The 20,572-nt window shown below is 44.8% G+C and overlaps 1 protein-coding gene across 1 annotated transcript in view; it reads left to right on the top strand.

Annotated features, from left to right (window-relative positions):
• The window catches only part of LOC130492515 (E3 ubiquitin-protein ligase TRIM7-like), a 119,431-nt gene that overhangs the window by 89,720 nt on the left and 9,139 nt on the right, over nt 1-20,572 (top strand). Inside the window, exon 4 of the mRNA XM_056866270.1 lies at nt 17,068-17,298. Coding sequence (XP_056722248.1) covers nt 17,068-17,298 — 231 coding nt within the window. The remainder of the gene's footprint in view (nt 1-17,067; nt 17,299-20,572) is intronic.

The following is a 20,572-nucleotide window of genomic DNA, read 5'->3' as shown; positions in this document are numbered from 1 at the left end:
GAGATATAAACCTGGCTGTTGTTTTGGAAATGGGCAGATGTTTGGGGTTACTCGCTCCCCTTTGGTAAGTCTGCTCTGCTGCTCCCCTCTGCTTCATCCCCACTTTCCCCGGACTTCCCCTGTGATGCAAAGGGAAACATCTCCCTTACCCTCGAGGGGCTTGCAAACGCCCGCCGAAGGAGTGCAAGGGAATCGTTTCCTCCCCACAATCTGCCTCCCACCCCGGCCCTTTCCTTATCAACTTTTCCTTATCAGCCTATTGCCAGGCCCTTGAGCGCGCAGCAGCAGCAGCAGCAGTGAGTCCTTTGCAGGGAGGGAAACGCCCCGTGGCTGCTTTGGAAAGCGGGGAAACTAAACCTACTCTCTTCTTCTCTCATCCCACCTTCCTCCAGGCAGCCATGGCGGCGGAGGGTCCCCTGAAGGAGCTCTGCGAGGAAGCCTCTTGCCCCGTCTGCCTGGACTATTTCAGGGATCCGCTGACCATCGCCGAGTGCAGCCACAATTTCTGCTGAGCCTGCCTGACCCGGAGCTGGGGGGCGTGGGGGGCCAAGGCTTCCTGCCCCCAATGCAGAGGGAGAGCGCAGGAGGGGAGCCTCCTGCCCAACCAGGAGCTCACAAACTTGGTGGGAATAATCCAGAAACTCAGTCCTCAGGAGGGAAGGGGGCAGAAGCGAAGGAGGGGGATCTGCAAAGAGCACCAGGAGCCCCTGAAGTATTTCTGCAAGGAGGACGAAGCCCCCCTCTGCGTGGTCTGCCGCAGATCCAAGGAGCACAAAGATCACGAGGTGATCCCTCTGGAGGAGCCCGCCAGAGAGAAGAAGGTCTCTCTGGATCTTGTTGGGGACCAGCCAGGTTTGCTTCTTGGCTTCTCTGTAGGTCTTACCCAGTGAAAAAAGTCCTAGCTGGAATGCAAATAATGGTAAGCCAGTTCAATATTAGGCCCCAGTTTCCTGACAGTAAACCAGGATCTGATCACCCTTTGGCCATTTATGCATGGGGTGTTTAGCCTTGGATTTGCCACTCTTAGACACACATTTTCCCCATCCAAATTCTCAGAACCCAACCATAAGCCCCCACGCAGAGATCTGAGAATTCAGATGGGGAAAATGCGCATCTTGAGAGCGGCAAATCCAAGGCAAAACCTCCTGTGTATAAACGGCCTTTAGCTATACCCATCGGGTCTACCAGAGTTGGAAAAAGGATCCTGGTTGGCCACTGTGTGAACAGACTGCTGGACTTGATGGGTCTTGGTCTGATCCAGCATGGCTTTTCTTATGTTCTTATCCTGGGCTAGGCAGATCCCTCCTTCTGTCTGACCTGTCCAGGCTCTTACTGTGCTCCGTTTCACCATGAGTGAAGACTTTTCTTGGATCTTGGTGCCTGGCTCAAATTTTCTCTTTGGAGCAAAGCAGTTGTAACAGCCACCTGGAGATCTCCCGGTAATAATTGGTTTCTAGATTGCCAGGGAAGAAGGGGGAAGAATATCTGCCTAGCTACAGGCTTCCTTGCTGTGTACTGAGTGACTGGGGCAAGAGTCATGGAAGATTACGGTGAACCATAATAAAGAACTGGGTAAAGCTGCTACTGTACTGCCGCCTCTCTGTCTGTAATTCAATCAGATATACCCTGAATGTTGATGGGTCGTCATAACTTGAATTTGGATAAATATCTCTTTCCCAGTATGATCGGGGTCTCAGAAATCTTTGGCTTGCGAAAGCATCTGAGATGCAGCTGCAAAATAAATAACTGTTTTCTTGAAATAACGGTTTGGGTCTCTTTTCCCCCCACAAACCCCGGTTTCCATAACACAGTCTTGAGGTCTCCAGTCTCTGGGGCCTCCTTGCCGCTTTTAAAATAATAATAATAGTATCAGCTTTGTATTTTGATTCCTTTGTTCAGTGGCAGATTGGCTGCCAAAGGAGTTGGTGGCAACAAGAACCATTCAAACGTCAGGTTTTCCTTCGATGCCCTGCCATGTCTGGGGGCTGTGGCTCAGTGGTGGAGCATCTGCTTGGCATGCAGAAGGTCCCAGGCATCTCCTGTTAAAGGGACTAGGCAAGTAGGAGGTGATGTGAAAGACCTTCTCTACCTGAGACCCTGGAGAGCCGCTGCCGGTCTGAGTAGACAATACTGACTTTGATGGACCAAGGGTCTGATTCAGTATAAGGCAGCTTCATGTGTGTCCCACCAGGAGATGCCTCTTTGTAGGTAGTGGAGTTTGATTTTTCAGAAGGTGGTCTTGCTTCTTGTGACCCCAGCCCCCCACTGACATAATCCGTTTCCTGCCAGCGTAGCAGTTACATCTCATCCGTTCTTTACAGTGGGAATGCTGTTGCCTCTCCTGTATTGAGATTTAGCATCATGGCCATTCCAAGAGGTGTCCCTGCTTAAGGAGCAGGGGTCCCGAACCTTTTTAAGGCTGTTGGCACCTTTGGAATTCTGACACCCATGTGGCGGGCCCAGCCACAAAATAACTGCCGCAGGAGGTGGAGCTACCCACAAAATGGTCGCCATTCCATTCAGTCACACAGTGAAGGTCCTTGTGCTATGGTCAAAGCAATGTTTCTAAAAATCTGCACAGCCAATCAGAAGTCCTCCTTGGCAAAAGCTCCGCCCACTTTCTAAAAACACCTGACATGCACCAGGAAAGGTGTTGATCAGCTCAGTGGTGCCCACAAAACCCTGCTGTGGACCCCCGATCCAGAGGATGTGGTTCCCGTCCCCTCCAGCCACCAAAACGTATGCTGTTGGCGTGGAGGGAAATTCCAGTATCATGCCACTGTAATTGTGAATCTGGAATGAGGTTGGGAGCCCTGGCAGGAACAGAGGAAGATGTGACTGCATCACGGGCAAAGTTGGCTGGATCAGGAGCTAATGTGCTTCAGCTCCGAGAGCTGTTATTAATACTGGGACAAAACTGTTGATATTGTTTCCAAAGTGTCTTCAGAGCATCCCCCGTGATCACGATGGCCAAAGCTCCTAGGATGTTGCCGGTAGATCCGTTCAGAATGGCTGCCCTGAGGGAAAATTCATTCGAGAGGCCTGTGAGATTCTTTCTGAGAGTTTAGAAAGGAGAGTTGGAGGATTGCAGAATCTAGACTTGAGATGGGAGGTTTTTTTGTGTGGCTCTGCTTGCCGTGGCAGCCATTTTGGGTTTGGCTCCGCCTCCTGTGGCAGCCATTTTGGGGTGGCACTCACTACCCTCTCTGGAAATTCCAAAGGTACCCGCAAGCCGTAAAAGTTTGGGGGACCCCTGGAATAAACCATCTCTTTCACAGAAAACAACATGGATCTGTTTTGAAAATTATTTGTGACAGGATGTTCCAATTCCCTTAGTTTTTTGGTTCCTCCTTCTGCAACAGTCCCAGATGCTACTAGAAATCTCATTGCTAGAGGAGGGGGGAGCCACCAGCTGAGGATGTGGGGATGGATGTGCCGACTGGCAAAGTAGATGCAGGGAGTGTTCGGTTTGCTCTGAACCAGGAATTGTTATCAATCCTTTAGCTTTCAAAGGAATTTGAGGCGTCAATAAAAGCTTGGTTACATCTCTCTTTCCTATACATTTTTTTCTGGATCAGTCACCAAGTACACACAGAGAGAGTTCAAAAATATGGGGGTGGGGAATAAAACAAATGTGGTTCTTTTGTTTTTGGCATCAGACAATTGCGGCAGTCAGAAAGGAGAGTTTGCCAGGAACACCAGGAGCCGCTGAAGATTTTCTGCAAGCATGATGAAGCCCCCATCTGTGTGGTCTGTGACCAGTCCCAGGAGCACAAAGATCACGAAATCATTCCTGTGGAGGAGGCTTCCCGAGAGTACAAGGTCGGAAATCGACAAGATGGATGACGTGTGGGTCCTTTCTAGCTGCACTCCTGGGTGTCCCATGACACTTTTTATAGAGAAACGCTCAGGACTTGGGCCCAAATAGGGACTGACAACATCTCTTTGTTGCCCGTCTCCTGGCTCGGCTGCTCGCTTCCTAATTGCCCTCCCCTTGTGCTCAGGGGGTGGTGCTGGGACGTTGGCACTCTTCCGGGCAGGCTATGTTGATGTCTGGCCATGTGATTGTCCTGCCAAGCCACCAGGGGGCAGCAGCCTATTGGTAGAAGGTTTTAACCATTTCCCCTCCACATTATATATTCTTCCTTTTTTAAAAAAAAATGCTAGTCTGGAGTTACTGTTAAACCTCTAGGCAGGGGTTGCATGGGGCAGGACATCCTGACTTTGATGACAGTTTTGCTTTTTATGTTTTATCACAGGGGTGGGGAACCTTTTTCCTGCTAAGGGCCATTTGCACATTTATAACATCATTCGGGGGCCATACCAGGTGTAGATCTCCCAGTGGGGGGGAGAGGCTAGGGTTGCCAGGTCTCCGGCCACCACCTGGAGGTTGGCAACCCCATGCAGAGAAGGCCTGGAGGGCGCCCCCGCTCCCCCCCCCCAGGCGGGAGGGCAGCCAGTTTATCAGCAAGGGAGGAAGGAAGGAAAACAGAGAAAGAGGAAAAGGGAGAGAGGGAGAAAGAAATGGAAAGAGGGGGAGAAAGAAAAGGACGGAGGGAGACAGACAAAGAAAGAGAGGGAGAGAGAAAAGCCTCTCCACACACACACACACACACACACACACACCCGCCGGCCCCACACGACCTGGCCCCAGGCTCCATGCCCTCCCACCCCCAGAGTCCACAAAAGCCCCTCCCCGAAGCCCGATTGGTTCCTGTGCGCATGCTCTGCTACCAGGAGCCAGGGGAGCTCTTTCCCCCCCTCCCTCTCGCTGCTCAACAGCCGACAGGCAGCAAGAGGGGCTTACAGTGTGCCCCGGCATTCCTGCATGCTGCGGCTATAGGGGGCAGCCTTGGGGGAAGTGTCCCTCCCCCTCCTCTCGCCGACCAACAGCCATCAGTCGGCAAGAGGAGGTCCAAAGGGCGCCACAGCACCCCTGTAAGCCGTAGCCCCAGGAACACCCTCAGGGAGGGCCACCCTGTGCCGCGCCTCCACGGCAGGGCCCTGGAGCTCCCGAGGGCCACAAAAAATGTCCTCGGGGGCCGCATATGGCCCCCGGGCCTGAGGTTCCCCATCCCTGTATTATGGCAATGACTAGTTCACAGTTTTTTAAAACTCACTCTTGCTCTTTTCATTGTAGAGTTATAAGACAAACAGTATTGGCTGCATATTGAGCCTTATGACTCTGGCATGAGAAGGACTACTTTAAAAAAAATGAAATCAGGGAAATCATTAAAGTTATGGTCCAAAGAAGACGAGGCCACTGCCAGCATTTGAGATGCATAGCCATAATTTTAAAAAATGACTCTCCGTTAGAATGACCTATGGTGACAATGGCTAGTTCACAGATGTCTTTCCTGTTTTTTTAAATTAACTCTGTAGCTGTTTTCATTGCAGAATTATAAGGGGAATGGTACTGGCTGCACATTGCTCTTTATAACAAACAAAAAGGGCTAGAGAGCTGCTTTTAAAAAATAAATCTGGGAACAAGTACATTATTGCAATAGGCAGGGGATATAAATATTTTATTTAAAAAAAAACTATGTTGATCTGGTACCACCTTTTAAAAGGCCTCAGTTAGTGGGTGGACGAAAGGCCTCCCCAGAGCATCAAGGCAAGGAAATTGCACATGAGCAGGAATTCAGTGTAAATTTAGACAAAAATAAAAGCCAGAATACTGAAGAGTTCTGCCCATATTGGTGCTAGCCGAGAGCCCTCATTCCACCCCCTCCACATCCAATGAGAACATCCTCATCCAACCATGTTAAAGGAGGACGAGGCCTTAGCTTCGTCTTTGCCTCTTCTCTCTCCTTTGCTTTCCCAGTCTTCAACTTCTTGCCAGGCTCCTTCCTTTGCGTGTGTGTTAAGTGCCGTCAAGTCGCTTCCGACTCATGGCGACCCTATGAATGAAAGTCCTCCAAAATGTCCTATCTTTGACAGCCTTGCTCAGATCTTGCAAATTGAAGGCTGTGGCTTCCTTTATTGAGTCAATCCATCTCTTGTTGGGTCTTCGTCTTTTCCTGCTGCCCTCAACTTTTCCTAGCATGACTGTCTTTTCCAGTGACTCTTGTCGTCTCATTACGTGACCAAAATATGATAGCCTCAGTTTAGTCATTTTAGCTTCTAGGGTCAGTTCAGGCTTGATTTGATCTATAACCCACTGATTTGTTTTTTTGGCAGTCCACGGAATCCGTAACACTCTCCTCCAACACCACATTTCAAAGGAATCTATTTTCTTCCTATCAGCTTTCTTCACTGTCCAGCTTTCTCACCCATACATAGTAATAGGGAATACGATGGCATGAATTAATCTAGTCTTGGTGGCCAGTGACACATCCTTACACTTCAAAATATTTTCTAGCTCCTTCATGGCTGCCCTTCCCAGTCTCAATTGCCTTCTAATTTCTTGGCTGCAGTCTCCCTTTGGGTTGATGGTGGAGCCAAGGAATAGAAAGTATATATATATTTTTCAAGATACAAAGGAAAAAATTAACAATATTGTCAAAGCATTTTCATCATTAAACATCATTACTACTGGGTGTACAGCAGGTCACACACAACATGCTGTACTGTAAAACAAAACACCTTACCTCGCTGCTCCTCAGTTTCTGGTGAGATGTTTTCATCCAAATCTCCACAGCCACCTTGCTCTCCGAAATATGGAGTGTTTCCTGTTGTGGAAGATAAATTATGTGAGATGCAGTAGTCAAAAAGGGCAAGAGTCCAGTAGCACCTTAAAGACTAACAAAAATATTTTCTGGTAGGGTATGAGCTTTCGTGAGCCAAAGCTCACTTCTTCAGATACAGCTAGAATGTGAATCCATCTGTCTTTAAGTAGAGGAACAGTATGTAAACGTGAATAGCAGGCTTGATGGGATTAGGTGTGATATGCAGAAAAGTCTGTGATGTCCAGGGGAGAGATGGGTGTGGAGAAGTCAGCATTGGTAATGGGCCATGAATGCAAGGTCTTTATTCAGCCCAGGTAAATGCATTGACTTTAGTTTGAATATCAGCTGTAATTCAGCAGTTTCTCTTTCCAATCTCCCTTTAAAATAAGAGAACTGCTACTCTTAAATCTGCAACAGAATGTCCTGGAAGGTTGAAATGTTCTCCCACTGGTTTTTGAATATTGTGGTTTCTGATGTCAGACTTATGTCCATTTAATCTTTGTCTAAGAGACTGACCTGTTTGTCCAATGTAGATTGTGGAAGGGCATTGCTGGCATGTGATGGCATAAATCACATTAGAAGATGAGCAGGAATATGAACCTGAGATAGTATGGCTGACATTGGTGGGTCCAGAGATGGTGTTCCTAGAATCTATATGAGGGCAAAGTTGGCACCTTGGTTTGTTGCAGGCCTTGGTGCCACAGTCCATGTTCTTGTTAAGTAGTTTATCATCATGGGTGAGAAGTTGTTTTAGGTTAGCCAGCTGTCTGTAAGCAAGAAAGGGACACCCCCCCAGTGCTTCAGTGAGGGAAGTGTCACAATCCAGCATTGGTTGTAGGTCCTTAATAATACGTTGGACTGGTTTTAGTTGGGAGCTATAAGTGACAACCAGAGTGAGCTTTGGCTCCCGAAAGCTCATACCCTACCAGAAAATATTTTTGTTAGTCTTTAAGGTGCTACTGGACTCTTGCCCTTTTTGACTACTGCAAACAGACTAACACGGCTACCCACTGTGAATTATGTGAGATGCAGTTTGTGTAAGGGGAAATTGTTCAAAAATGACCGTGATTATATAACAAAGCAGCCGCCCAATGCCCCACTACACTGGACACAGGCATTTTTTGTCTCTGACCCAGAAGACCACATAGCATGGAAGACAGGCGGGGTAGCATGACTCAAAAATATCCCACCATCCATACCCCGGCAAAGAAGTTTCTGTGCAAAGAAGCCACACAACAAGCAAAGACAACCCCCTTGCCACACACACAAAAGCATGACCCAAAGCACATCCTTTGTAAAGTGTCCACACATGGTGAACTTTTGACACCAAATGAATCCAATTTCCAAAGTTGTCCATCACAACAACTACTAAAAAATGGTCAAATGGATGCCCAGTCCCACACCCCCTCTTGAAGCCACCTACCTGCTTGTGCTTCTGGAGTTATTATTGTCTCTTCCAGCTCTGGCCCAGGAGGTGGATTCATGGAAGTACAGCTCACAGGAATACCACTACTCCCTATTGAAGTGCCCCAAATAAAGGTATTTTACCTGTGGCACTATTAACTGTCCCTGCGTACATAAACAGGTTCAGGAATCTCCCTTTAGACATGACACCCATGTAGATAAATGCGTGTCAAGAAACCCCCCCCCCCTCTGGCTCTCTCTTGTCTTGCTTTCAATTCACTTAGTTTGCATAAAGCACTCACATAAATTCCTGAATCTGTAACATTGCCAAACACAGCCTTCCTGTACTCTGTTAGCGCGTTATCTATTACAAAGACCTTCGTGTCCCGGCAAAAGACTGCTTTGCAGAATTACTTGTTTGCCAAGAATGACATCCATGTGAACAGCAGGATTGTATCGTATTGAAATCCTTTGTTAGAAGTGTATATAACTGATCAATTCTGAACTGCAAGTGTGATTCTTTCTTTTGCTTTTGGGCTGGAGAGATTTGATCCCAGCTTTGTACTGTTTAAAACTTGGTACCATTAAATAGTAAACTGTAAAAGTACTTTCTGATCTCCAGTGCGTTATCCTTTGATCAGACCTATCTGGATAGCGTTTTCTAGGCACAACACTATGGGGGGAAGGACAAAGGGATGAGTGCATGATGTTGGGCCGCTTTATTGTTAATTCAGTGGTTTGAATGGGAAAAAAATTGTCTTCCAGACTTGTATCTAAGGTCATTGAACAATGAATGCCCTCTCAGCTGATAGTGATGAGATCGTGTGAAAGAAGTTCCTCTGATCCAGCCATGCACCCCTCATTGGGCAGTCCATCTTCCACAACCCACTGGAGGTTCGGGCTCCTGGACACCCAATTGAATCTGATGCTCGCATCCCCTCTCAGGATGCGGTGCAGTCCCTTGTCAAACAAGCCTGTTGGTGGCACATTACCTGATCAATTATAGTGGGATGTGAAGAAGAGAAAGATTTACTTCTCTGTTCTGGGATCTTTTTAGTAAAACCAATATCCGTTTGAAGATTTGATAGAACTTGTGAAAGTCCCTTTTCTTCCTTTACAGAATCCCAGGTAGGGTTAAACAGCGAAATTTAATTTAGAGACTAGGGTGACTGAATCTGTTCGGATCAGTAGGCTTGTGGGAAAATAAACTCAGTTCCTCGCAGAACTGTTAAATAAAACTCAGATTTACTTGCTTAGTTACTTTCATAGGGTTAAGTTGAACTTACACAAAACATAGTTACATTCTTACAGTCATGTATGACAATATAACTGACTTAAATATATATTCTTAGTATACTAAGATTTACAGCTGACAAACAGTCTGAGAGATAGTTTTCCAAACAGACATAACAGCACAGACAGCAACTGTCAACAGCACCTCCAACTGTCAACAGCACCTCCCAGAATGCTTTGCTCTCTCCCTCCACATGAAGCTGCCTTCTACCGAATCAGATCCCCCTTGGTCCATCCAAGTCAGTATCGTCTGATCAGACCAGCAGCGGCTCTCCAGGGTCTCAGGCAGGAGTCTTTCCCATCACCTACTCGCCTAGTTCCTTGAACGAGATGCCGGGGACTGAACCTGGGACCTTCTGCATGCCAAGCAGCTGTTCTACCACTGAACCACATGAGGCAGACATGTAGATTGAATCTCCAGTAGATTCAAGAGTCAGTGCTCTGATGCAAGGCTGCAGCATCCCAACAGGACTCAACCTGCTTGTACTCACGGTGGAGTGCCTTCGTTTCAGTGCTGCACTGCACTGCCCATGCACTGCCATCTGCTGTACAATGTGCTCAAAAATGTCAGTGTTCCTGTGAGAACCTAGGCCTGTGCAAGAAAATATATTCCGTAAATTTTGGGTTCAGTTTTTTTTTCCGTAAACCCAAAATAAGCCATATACCCATTCTGGTAAATTTTAATATTCGGCTTGTTTCTGGGTTTGCCAAAAAAATTCAGGCCTATTGTAGTCTATGGGAAAAAATTGAAGCTCCTGTGGGGGCATTTTTGGAGGTAGAATTCCCAAATTTTTACAGAGGAGCCTGAAGGAACTCTCCTTGCATGAACCCCAAAGTTTGGTGTAGATCGGGTCAAGGGGTCCACTTTTATGGGGTCCCAAATGGGTTGCCCCCATTCCCCATAGGAAAACACTGCAAATGTCACACAAGAAGATACCAAACTGCCCCCCCAAAAAAATCCCTTGTGTCTAAATTCAACAATGAGAGCAATTATGACAACAACAAAGCAGTGCCACCCAAAAAAATCAAATCACTCCCTCCTTTCAGGTAAAAGCCAACACGTTCTGAAACAGAGAAAACCCCAAAATTCAAACAATGCAACTTTGAAACAGCAAGCAGTGGATGAATGGAGGCAGGGCCTCCCACCCAAAATAATCAAATCACCCCCTCCTGTAATAGCAGGAGATCTCCAGCTAGAATCTGGGGATTGGCGACCCTGCTCGGGGGAGCCCAAATTTGTAGGAAAGGAGGCACAAAATTATGATTGTTGTTTTTACAACATTAGTGTTATAGTGATAGTTGTTTGCATTTGATTCTATTATGTTTATGGCTCGTCCTCTCACCAGGGGAAAAGAAGCCGACAAAAAACACATAGTCCCTTCTGGTGACCTGGGGAGCAGGCAGTTGTGGGACCAGAAGCACCTCATGGAAGGAGCTGGCAGCATCTACGTGTGGTGAAGGTAAAGCTCTCTTAGGGCGAAAACGCACGGTCGCTTTAGCCTCCTTTATTCCCTATTTCAGCCAGGATTCAGCCAGGATCGAATGCATGCGTTTTGCTGAATGTGCGTTCGATCCTGGCTGAAATAGGGAATAAAGGAGGCTAAAGCGACCATGCGTTTTCGCCCTTAGTCTGTTGCAACAAAACAAAAAAAGAGTCCTGTAATTCATCCATACTTATTCCTCGATTCTCTTCTAAGCTGCCTACAGTCCTCATCATAAAAATAATGAAGTGTGGTCTTATTGGTTTGTGTGTATGTACACAGGCACACTCAGATATGGAGGAAAAGTGGAGCGAGCAGGTCATGAAATGCAGGCCTCCCTGCTGTGACATTTCTATACAAAGACCATTTTAAAATGTTTGGGACAGTAGAATACATACAGATTAGTTAATGTATTACCTATTTTAGGAGATATGGGCTGGGCTCTCTGTTCAAAGGTTGTTGCTGATCGGCTCCTTTTATGACATGTTCATCACTAGTGAAAGGGACTGAACTGCATTTCCTGGCTTTGCTTTCTGGAAAAGCCCAAGGGGAATTGCAGCAACTGGACTGGGGGGATTCCAGCTGTTGAGGGTACTTCAAATTTGCCCTCTCTCTACCACTGTGATCCGACTGAGGTGAATGAAGAGTGGGAAATCACAAGAAAGGGGAAGGCTGTATTGTGTGTCCCACAGAGCCGGTCCTGGATGTCACCTTGAGTCAACCGGCAGGTAAGGGTGGCCTAATGGCTGGGTAGCCTAGTGGATGTTGGACGGTGGGGGGATTCAGACTGAGCCCTCAGTGGCTGTATTGGAGACCTTCAAGTCTTGGCCCTGCTCTCTTGACGCCACCCCTCTGTCCTTATAGCTAGGTAACAGTAGTAACAGAGCTACACACCTGGGATTTTATTTGTGTGTATGGTGTTTTCCATCCTAACATGGATGGCCCAGACTACCCCAATTTTGTGAGATCTCAGAAGTTACGCAGGGTCAGCCATGGTTAGTTCTTGGGTGAGAGACCACCAAGGAAGTCCAGTATTGTAACACAGGAAAGGCAAACACAAACTACCTTTGAACATCTCTTACCTTGAAAATCTTATGGGGTCACCGAAGTCACTTGCAACTTGACAGCAACAACCAAAAAAATTTCCCCTGCAAGGGATAGGATTGTGTACTTTTCCTGTTGCTGCTTCAGCTGCCAGTACATCAGAGTACCAAAGGGGCTTTCATATGGCAGGTTTCCCATAATGTTCTTGCCCCAGTCCCCTGGCTGCAACCACCACCTTCTACTGCACCATTAGGGCTTTCTTCATTTTTAAAAAACCAGCAATTAAATATCATTCTCAGCTTTTATTTTTTAAAAGTTCCTAGCCCTTTTGTTGCATTGATATTTCTTTCCCTTTATATCTCCTCCACAAAAGGGGCTAGAGACTTTAAAAAAAGAAAGTTGTATGTTCAGAGAACTTGATAAACACATTAAAATGATATAACAATGTTAAGTTGAAATTTTTTTAAGATCCTTTGGTGGTGGTAGGAAATGGCAGCCTGAGGGACAGGGAAAATGGCTGCCATGTGGGCAGGACCATGAATAGACAAACATTTCCACCCACTCAACAGCAATCTGGGCTTTGCAGTCTCTTCCAAAACTTTGCAGCAAACAAGTTTGGGAAAGACTGGAGAAAAGACTGTGAAAATCCAGGAGGTGCACCTCAGTACTTCAGGGAAGGAAGCAAGGGAAAAAACCACGTCCCAATAGCATTGAACCTAGGGGAAATAACCCATGTGGAAACAACCTATGAGAGAAGGAACAATTTGATTTCTCCTAACAGTTTCAAATCCACTTCTATCCACATCTGTACTTTAGCAATCATGCGTATATAGAAAGTTTTCGGCCTCTTTTTAGAGGTATTAAAAATCCCAGAGTAAAATACTATTCATTTATCGGTTCTTTTGAAAAATATATATCTCCTGCCTAAAATCTAACCCTTTTCCAGCTCATTGTCCTTCTGCTGTTCTCTTTACAGGCCTTACAAAGCTACCTTTTCTGTCTGCCAAGACACAGAAACTGCCTCCAACATGGCCTCAGGGTCACCATCCACAGGTCTGGAAGAGGAAGTCATCTGTCCCATCTGCCTGGAGTGCCTCATAGAACCGGTAACCCTGGACTGTGGCCACAATTTCTGTCGGGGGTGTATCACTGACTACTGTGACAAATGGGAAGAACTGGGGTACCTGGAGTGTCCTGTCTGCAAAGCTGAGATCCAGAAAGGGAATTTCCGCTCAAACTGGCAGCTGGCAAACTTGGTAGAAAAAATAAAACAGAAGGGATTTTGTACAAGAAATCCAGGAACAGAAGATCTGTGTCTAAGACACGGGCAGAAACTCCGTTTCTTCTGCAAAGATGATGAAAAACTCATGTGTTGCATTTGTAAGGAATCTCCAGAACACAGAGGTCACTCTTTACTTCACCTGGAAAAGGCTGCTAACCAAGATAAGGTATAAAGTAAGGGCCGAAATAGATGATACATCTGACATGCAGTGGGGACATGGGTGCCTGACCAACTCATAGTCAGACATTTGGTCATTGTTCAGGGAAGAGGGGAATAGAAAAAGATCTGTTTCTTTCTTTTCTGTGTCAGGCAAACAGGGTTGCTACAAAAGGGAGAGTCTGCCAGAAGCACCAGGAGCCGCTGAAGCTCTTCTGCAAGGACGATGAAGCCCTCATCTGTATGGTCTGTGACCGATCCAAGGAGCACAGAGATCACCAAACTCTTCCTCTTGAGGAGGCTTCCCAAGAGTACAAGGTAGGAAATTTACATGGTGGAGGTTGGTGGGGAAGAGCTGTGGATCCTTCCCTTCTCCTTGGCCTCTTTGTGGGGAAACTGCCTCCAGTTTCTGCCTCAGCCTCTGGGCCCAAATTGGGGAGTGAAAAGACCTCTTTGCTGCCTCCTGTCTGGCTTGGGGGCTCCCTAAGGCATTGCCTCTTGCCCTCTGCTGAGGCTAAAGTGGGGTGATATGATAAAGTGGGGAGATTGACTCACTTCCTGTCTGCAGTACTAAAAGGGCAAATGAGGTTCAATGTGAGCAAGTGTAAAGTGATGCTTATTAGGGCAAAAAAAATCCCAATTTCGCACATACACTGATGGGATCTGTTCTGGCAGCGACAGACCAAGAAAGGGATCTTGGGGTGGTAGTGGATAGCTCGATGAAGATGTCAACCCAGTGTGCAGCTACTGTGAAAAAGGCCAAATCCATGCTGGCCATAATTAGGTAAGGAATAGAGAATAAAACTGCTGCTATCATACTGCCCATGTACAAATCTATGGTGACACCACACTTGGAATACTGTGTACAGTTCTGGTCACCACACCTCAAAAAGTATATTGCAGAGCTTGAGAAGGTGCAGAAAAGAGCAACCAAAATGATCAGGGGACTAGACCCTATGAGAAGCACTTAGAGCTGTTTAGCTTGGAAAGAAGGCTGTTGAGGGGAGACGTGATAGAGATCTATAAAACTGCATGGTATGGAGAGAGTGGACAGGGAGAAGCTTTTCTACCTCTCTCATAATACTAGAACGCGGAGTCATCTGGTGAAGCTGGAAGGTGAGAGATTCAAAACAGACAAAAGGAAGCATTTCTTCACACAACACATAGGTAAATTGTGGAACTCTCTTCTCCAGGATGTGGTGATGGCTGCCAACTTGTAAGGCTTTAAGAAGGGAGTGGACATGTTCTATCATGTCAACTGTTACCTGTTGGTTTCAACTGGAGGTGCTGGGGATTGAACCCAGGAAACCTCTGCTTACCAAGCAGATATTCTGAGGGTCACTTAGCCACGGCCCTTCCACTGCACTACGGCAATATAAGGAGTTCCACCCCTTCCCACAGCTGTTGTTGCTTCTACACAGAGTTTCCCTTCTTTGGTATTCTCTTTCTTGGAAGAACATACCCAAAGAGGGTTTGGGAAAGTGTGGCATGGAAGGTATGCATTTTCCCCACCATCTCTAACCCTCCCGCCTAGCATTCCCTTCCCACCCCCAAGAGATTTTTGTTATTTTTTAAAAATGTCACTGCTTAGAATCATAGAGTTAGAAGGGACCACCAGGGCCATCAAGCCCAACCCCCTGCACAATGCAGGAAATTCACAACTACCTCTCCCCTCCACACCTCTAGTGACCAGAGGCTGGCCAATACTTGGGATATTGCTGGAGTGTTAACAGAGTACAGTGACATACTGGCTGTGAATAATTTTTTTAATGCCAAAAACCCTCCTGTGATGAGCACGGTGGTGGAATGGTGGGAAGGAGGGTAAAGCACAGAGTAAATGTCCATGTCAAAACAGCATTGGCACTGTGAATATCTTTGCATTCATGGTGGGTATTAGAGGAGAATGGGGCGCCATCCCCATGGGGAAACTACCTGTGTTCAGCATTAGGGAAATGTTGAAGATCCCATTACAGGCGTAGGGCAGTTATATCTGCTTTGTCCCTTTTGTCAGTTTTGCTTCTTGTAAGTTTTATAATTAACTTCTAAGATAGAATGCAATCTAATTTTGGGGTCTCTCCTCCCCCAGGATCAGTTCTGCAACCGTTTGGAGATGCTGAAGAAGGAGAGAGAAAGAATTGGGGTGTGTAAAGCAGACATAGTGAAGGAAAGCCAAGATTTGCTCGTAAGTGTCACTATGGCTGGTATGGCTCGTGCTCCTCCTTGCCTTCTTTAGTGCTCGAGGGAGGTGTGCCACGTCCATTCCCCTGAGTTGTGAGGTCTATAGGTCAAGGATAGCAACACTCTCAAGGATTTCCTGTCCCCGGTCACTGCCAGGCACTGAGGTCCTAGGCCTAGCCTGAGGGTTGCTCCTTCATCTTCCAAACTTAGGCCTCAAGAAGAAGAAGAAGAGTTGGTTTTTATATGCCGACATTCTCTACCACTTAAGGAAGAATCAAACCAGCTTGCAATCACCTTCCCTTCCCCTGCCCACAACAGACACCCTGTGAGGTAGGTGAGGCAGAGAGAGCTGTGACTAGCCCAAGGTCACCCTGCTGGCTTCATGGGGAGGAGTGGGGAAACAAATCCAGTTCACCAGATTAGCCTCCGCCACTCATGTGGAGGAGTGGGGAATCAAACCTGACTCTCCAGATCAGAGTCTATTGCTCCAAACCACTGCTCTTAACCACTGCACCATGCTGGTTCTCCCAGGGTGCTAACCAGAGTTGTACCATGAACCACGAAGCCACCTTTTCCTGCACTGCTCCCGCATACCACCTATCACTTTCAGAGTAAGGTAGGCCAAAACCCCCCCAGCTTGTTGCCAATTGTGCCAGAGGGGTAAAAAATTCCTACCCGGCTCCCAGATGGGCGACCTGCTCTGCAACAGAGGGAGGGAGGGAGGGAGGGAGGGTGGGTTTCTCCTCCGTTTGCTTCCAAAGATGGAGGAACTGCCCAACCCAGACCCCATAAGCCCCCTTTTCCCTGGACCCAGCCCACTTCCTATGTTAGGGTCAAGGATGAATGGAGACTGGCTCTCTGTTATTGCCACTGGTAGCCAAAATCCGCCCTTCCCATCAGTTATTTGAAGGGGGATGGGGTGGTCTTTGTGTGTATGCACCTACACTGCAAGCCAGGAGAAGTCTCTGAAGAGAGACGAGGATGTCCAACCCTCCAAGAAATGCTGGGTAGAAATGCTGATAGATATTCCACCAATCCTGAACTGGGCCAAGGGTTGATCAGCCACTGCTGAATCTAAGGGGAGGGGGGGGAAGTATTTGGAATACTCAGTAGTGTGTCCATCTTTTCCCCTGCAGTTTTTTCTTGCCCAAAATGCAGCCAGGGTGACTAAGTGAGGGGAAGGGGCTTCATAGTTCTTTTCTCCCCAGTGTTATTTCTACTCACACATTGTACCTTTTCACCTGTTGGGAAGTGGGGGGATCAGCATATGGAGGGTGTTTTATTGGGGAAACAAAGAGACTCAAGAAGTTCCTTCTACTCTCTGGGTCTTCTGCAGCAGACATCGTCCTCTGTGGCTGAAAGAACCTCTCCAGGAGATGGAGTGAGATGTACTTTGGCCCTCAGGATGGGTCCCTGGAAATCTTTCTTTTCCCCTGCTGAATGTTGTTAGGATCTCTGAAAGGTTAAAGTGCCCTTCCGATAGAAGTCTCCTGAAGAACCTCTTCCCACTGCAAAGACCAGCTGTGTTCTGTTGACCTGTTCCCTTCTCTTTCCATCTCAGATGCAAACCACAGGAGAGAAGCAAGAGATGGTAGCCAAGTTCAGACAACTACACTCATTTCTGGAGGAACAAGAGAAACTTCTGCTGGCCCAGATGGAAGAGGTGGAGAAGGAGGTGGCAAGAAACAGGGACCAGCACCTTGCCAAACTCTCTGAGGGGCTCTCCTCTCTGGACAGCCTCATACGGGAGATGGAGCAGAAGTGTCAGCAGCCAGCCAGTGAACTCCTGCAGGTGAGTGTGGCAGGAACAGCCGAGGCTCCCCTTTGGGAGAAGGCTGGCTCCAAACGTTTTCTGTGCCTCCTTTGCTTGGACAGGAAGCAAATGAGCTGTCGGGACCAAGCCTGACATTGGCCCTTCTTTTCATTTCCCAAGGCCCCAGCAGCCCTCCTCCCTCCCTCGACACATCCAATGAAACCATGCCAGCCCCAGACTTACCCGAAAATTTGAGAGCTGCAAAGGAGCCTAGTTAGGGTTGCCAGGTCCCTCTTCACCACCGGTGGGAGGTTTTTGGGGTGGAGCCTGAGGAGGGTTGGGTTTGGGGAGAGGAGGGACTTCAATGCCATAGAGTCCAATTGCCAGGTGAACTGACCTCTATTGGCTAAAGATCAGTTGTAATAGCAGGAGATCTCCTGCTAGTACCTGGAGGTTATACTCTATAAAGACAGCAGTATTAGACCAAAGTAATGTTGCAAAGAGGTGCTATATTATATTTACAGTGAACACTCTAAAATAAACAATTCTTATATTCAGCATTGCTTATTTAAACCAAACAAAAAAACTTCAGACTTTTGGAAGCATTTTCCATGTTCCATTCACAGTTGTTTTTTTTTTTTATATAAATTTTTTTATTTTCATAATAAACACAAAAACAAAAAAAAAAAAACAAAGAAAAAAAATACATATACATAAAAATAAAAATAGAAATTACATGTTCAGGACACAATTTATCTACTATTACAATATTCAAATCACTCTATAAGCCATGTGCCCTAAATCCAAAACCCATCCCCCCACCAGTGCCCTCCACCATTGGACTTCCGATGGAGTGTTATGACATATCAGAAGAAAAAATCTATTATTATATCATATTAAAAATCATATTATACTATAATTCGTTAACTATACTTTTAAAATCCGTTTTTGCCACTTTATCCCAATATGCGGTGGCCTTTACCCACATACATTTAAATTCCTCCATATCTTTATCATGTAAAAATGCTGTAATTTTGGCCATCCGCATATACATCCATAATTTTTCTCGCCACTCTTTAATTGAAGGTTTATTTATTTGCTTCCATTTTTTAGCAATTATAATTCTTGCTGCAGCAAAACTATATTGGCATATGACTCTATCACCTTTATCCAGATCTTTTTTTGATATTCCCAATAAACAAAAGGCGGGGTCTTTCTTAACTTTTGATTTAATCAATTCATTTGTTTCCTTCAAAACTAATCTCCAAAACCTCCTTATTTTTTTGCAAAACCACCAAACATGCATAAATGTGCCTAATTCTATACCGCATTTCCAACATATAGCTTCCTCATCTTTCTTCATTTTACTTAATAATACTGGAGTTATATGCCATCTATAAAACATTTTATTCAAATTCTCTCTTATTTCATTTGAAATTGTAAACTTAAATTCTTTTTTCCATAACTTTTCCCAAATTTCCAAATCTATATTGTAGCCTAAGTCTCTCATCCATTTCAACATCACTAATTTAATCCTTTCTTGTTCCAAATTTGTCTCTATAAGTAATTTATAAACCCTACCTATCAATCCTTTATTTCCCTTAGATAGTATAACCTCAAATTTTGATTTGGTTTGATTAAAACCTAACTTATTATCTTTGTTAAAAACATCTCTTAGTTTATAGTACATAAACCAATCTTTAATCAGAATTTCTTCTCTTGATTTCAGTACCCATATACCATCTTTATATTCTGTTATTTCTCTATAGTTATCACAATCCAAATTTAAATGTACACCTCTTCTCATAAACGCTTCTATAGGGTTAATCCAACCGGGTGTTTTACTTTCAAAAATTTCTTTATATTTATTCCAAATTTGCAATAGATTTTTCCTGATGATATGAGAATTAAATTCTTTATTTACTTTCTCTTTATCATACCACAAGTAAGCATGCCACCCGAATCTCAATTTAAAGCCTTCTAATTCTAATAATTTCGGATTCTCTAAAAGAATCCAATTTTTAATCCAGGTAAAGCATGCTGCTTGATAATACAATTTCAAATCTGGTAATCCAAATCCTCCCGTATCTCTTTGCTCAATTAAATTATTATATGCAATCCTGTGTCTTTCTTTACTCCAGAGAAATCTCATAATATCTTTTTTCCAAACATCAAATATCTGTACACCCTTAACTATTGGGAGGTTTTGAAACAAAAAGAGCATTTTAGGTAATAACATCATTTTAACTACTGAAATTCTTCCCCATAGCGATAATGGCAATTTTTCCCAACTTATCAAATCCTTTTTTATCTGTTGCCATTGATTCACATAATTATCTTGAAATAAGTTAAGGTTATTGTTTGATAACCATATACCTAAATATTTAACTTTATTTTCAATATTAAACCCCGTCTTTTTCATTAATATTTGTTGTTGTGAGAGAGTCATATTCTTAGTTATAATCTTAGTTTTAGTTTTATTAACTTTAAACCCTGAAAGCTTTCCATAAACCTCCAAAATTTTATTCCATCTGTCAATTTGTTCAATCGGATCAGTCAAAAAACATACTACATCATCCGCATATGCTTTAAACTTATAATGATTTCTGCCTATTCGTACACCAACTACATCACTATTTCTAAGATTATGCAATAATAATTCTAATACTAAAATAAACAATAAAGGGGAAAGAGGACACCCCTGTCTCGTTCCCCTTTGAATTTCAATTTTGGGTGATAATGACCCGTTTATAATCAAATTAGCAGATTGTTGTGTATATATACCTTTTATAGCTGTTTTAAAATTCTCACCAAAATCCATAGAATCTAATATCTTAAGCATAAACTGCCAATTAACATTATCAAAAGCTTTTTCAGCGTCCAGAAATATCAAAGCTATTGGTGTTGTATCTTGCTCTGCATATTCTAAAAGATCAATTACTACCCTCACATTCTGACTCATCAACCTTCCTGGTAAAAAACCAGCTTGATCCTCATGTATTACTTGATTTAGTACTCTTTTTAATCTTGTAGCTAAAACTGTTACAAATAATTTATAATCAGTATTTAACAATGATATTGGTCTAAAATTTTTAACTTCTAATATATCAGAATTTGCCTTTGGTATTAATGCTATATTTGCCTGTTTCCAAGTCTGAGGGATAATCCCTTCTTTCAATCCTAAATTCATTACTTCTAGTAGAAAAGGGGTTAACTGATCTTTAAATATTTTATAATAGGATGCATTAAATCCATCTGGACCGGGAGATTTATTTAATTTACTTTTCTTTATTGCCTCTTCCAACTCTTCTTT

Source organism: Euleptes europaea, chromosome 1 (assembly GCF_029931775.1).
Source record: "Euleptes europaea isolate rEulEur1 chromosome 1, rEulEur1.hap1, whole genome shotgun sequence".
NCBI lineage: Eukaryota > Metazoa > Chordata > Lepidosauria > Squamata > Sphaerodactylidae > Euleptes > Euleptes europaea.
Note: the sequence above shows the minus strand (reverse complement) of the source record. Positions and strands in the feature narration are given on the sequence as shown.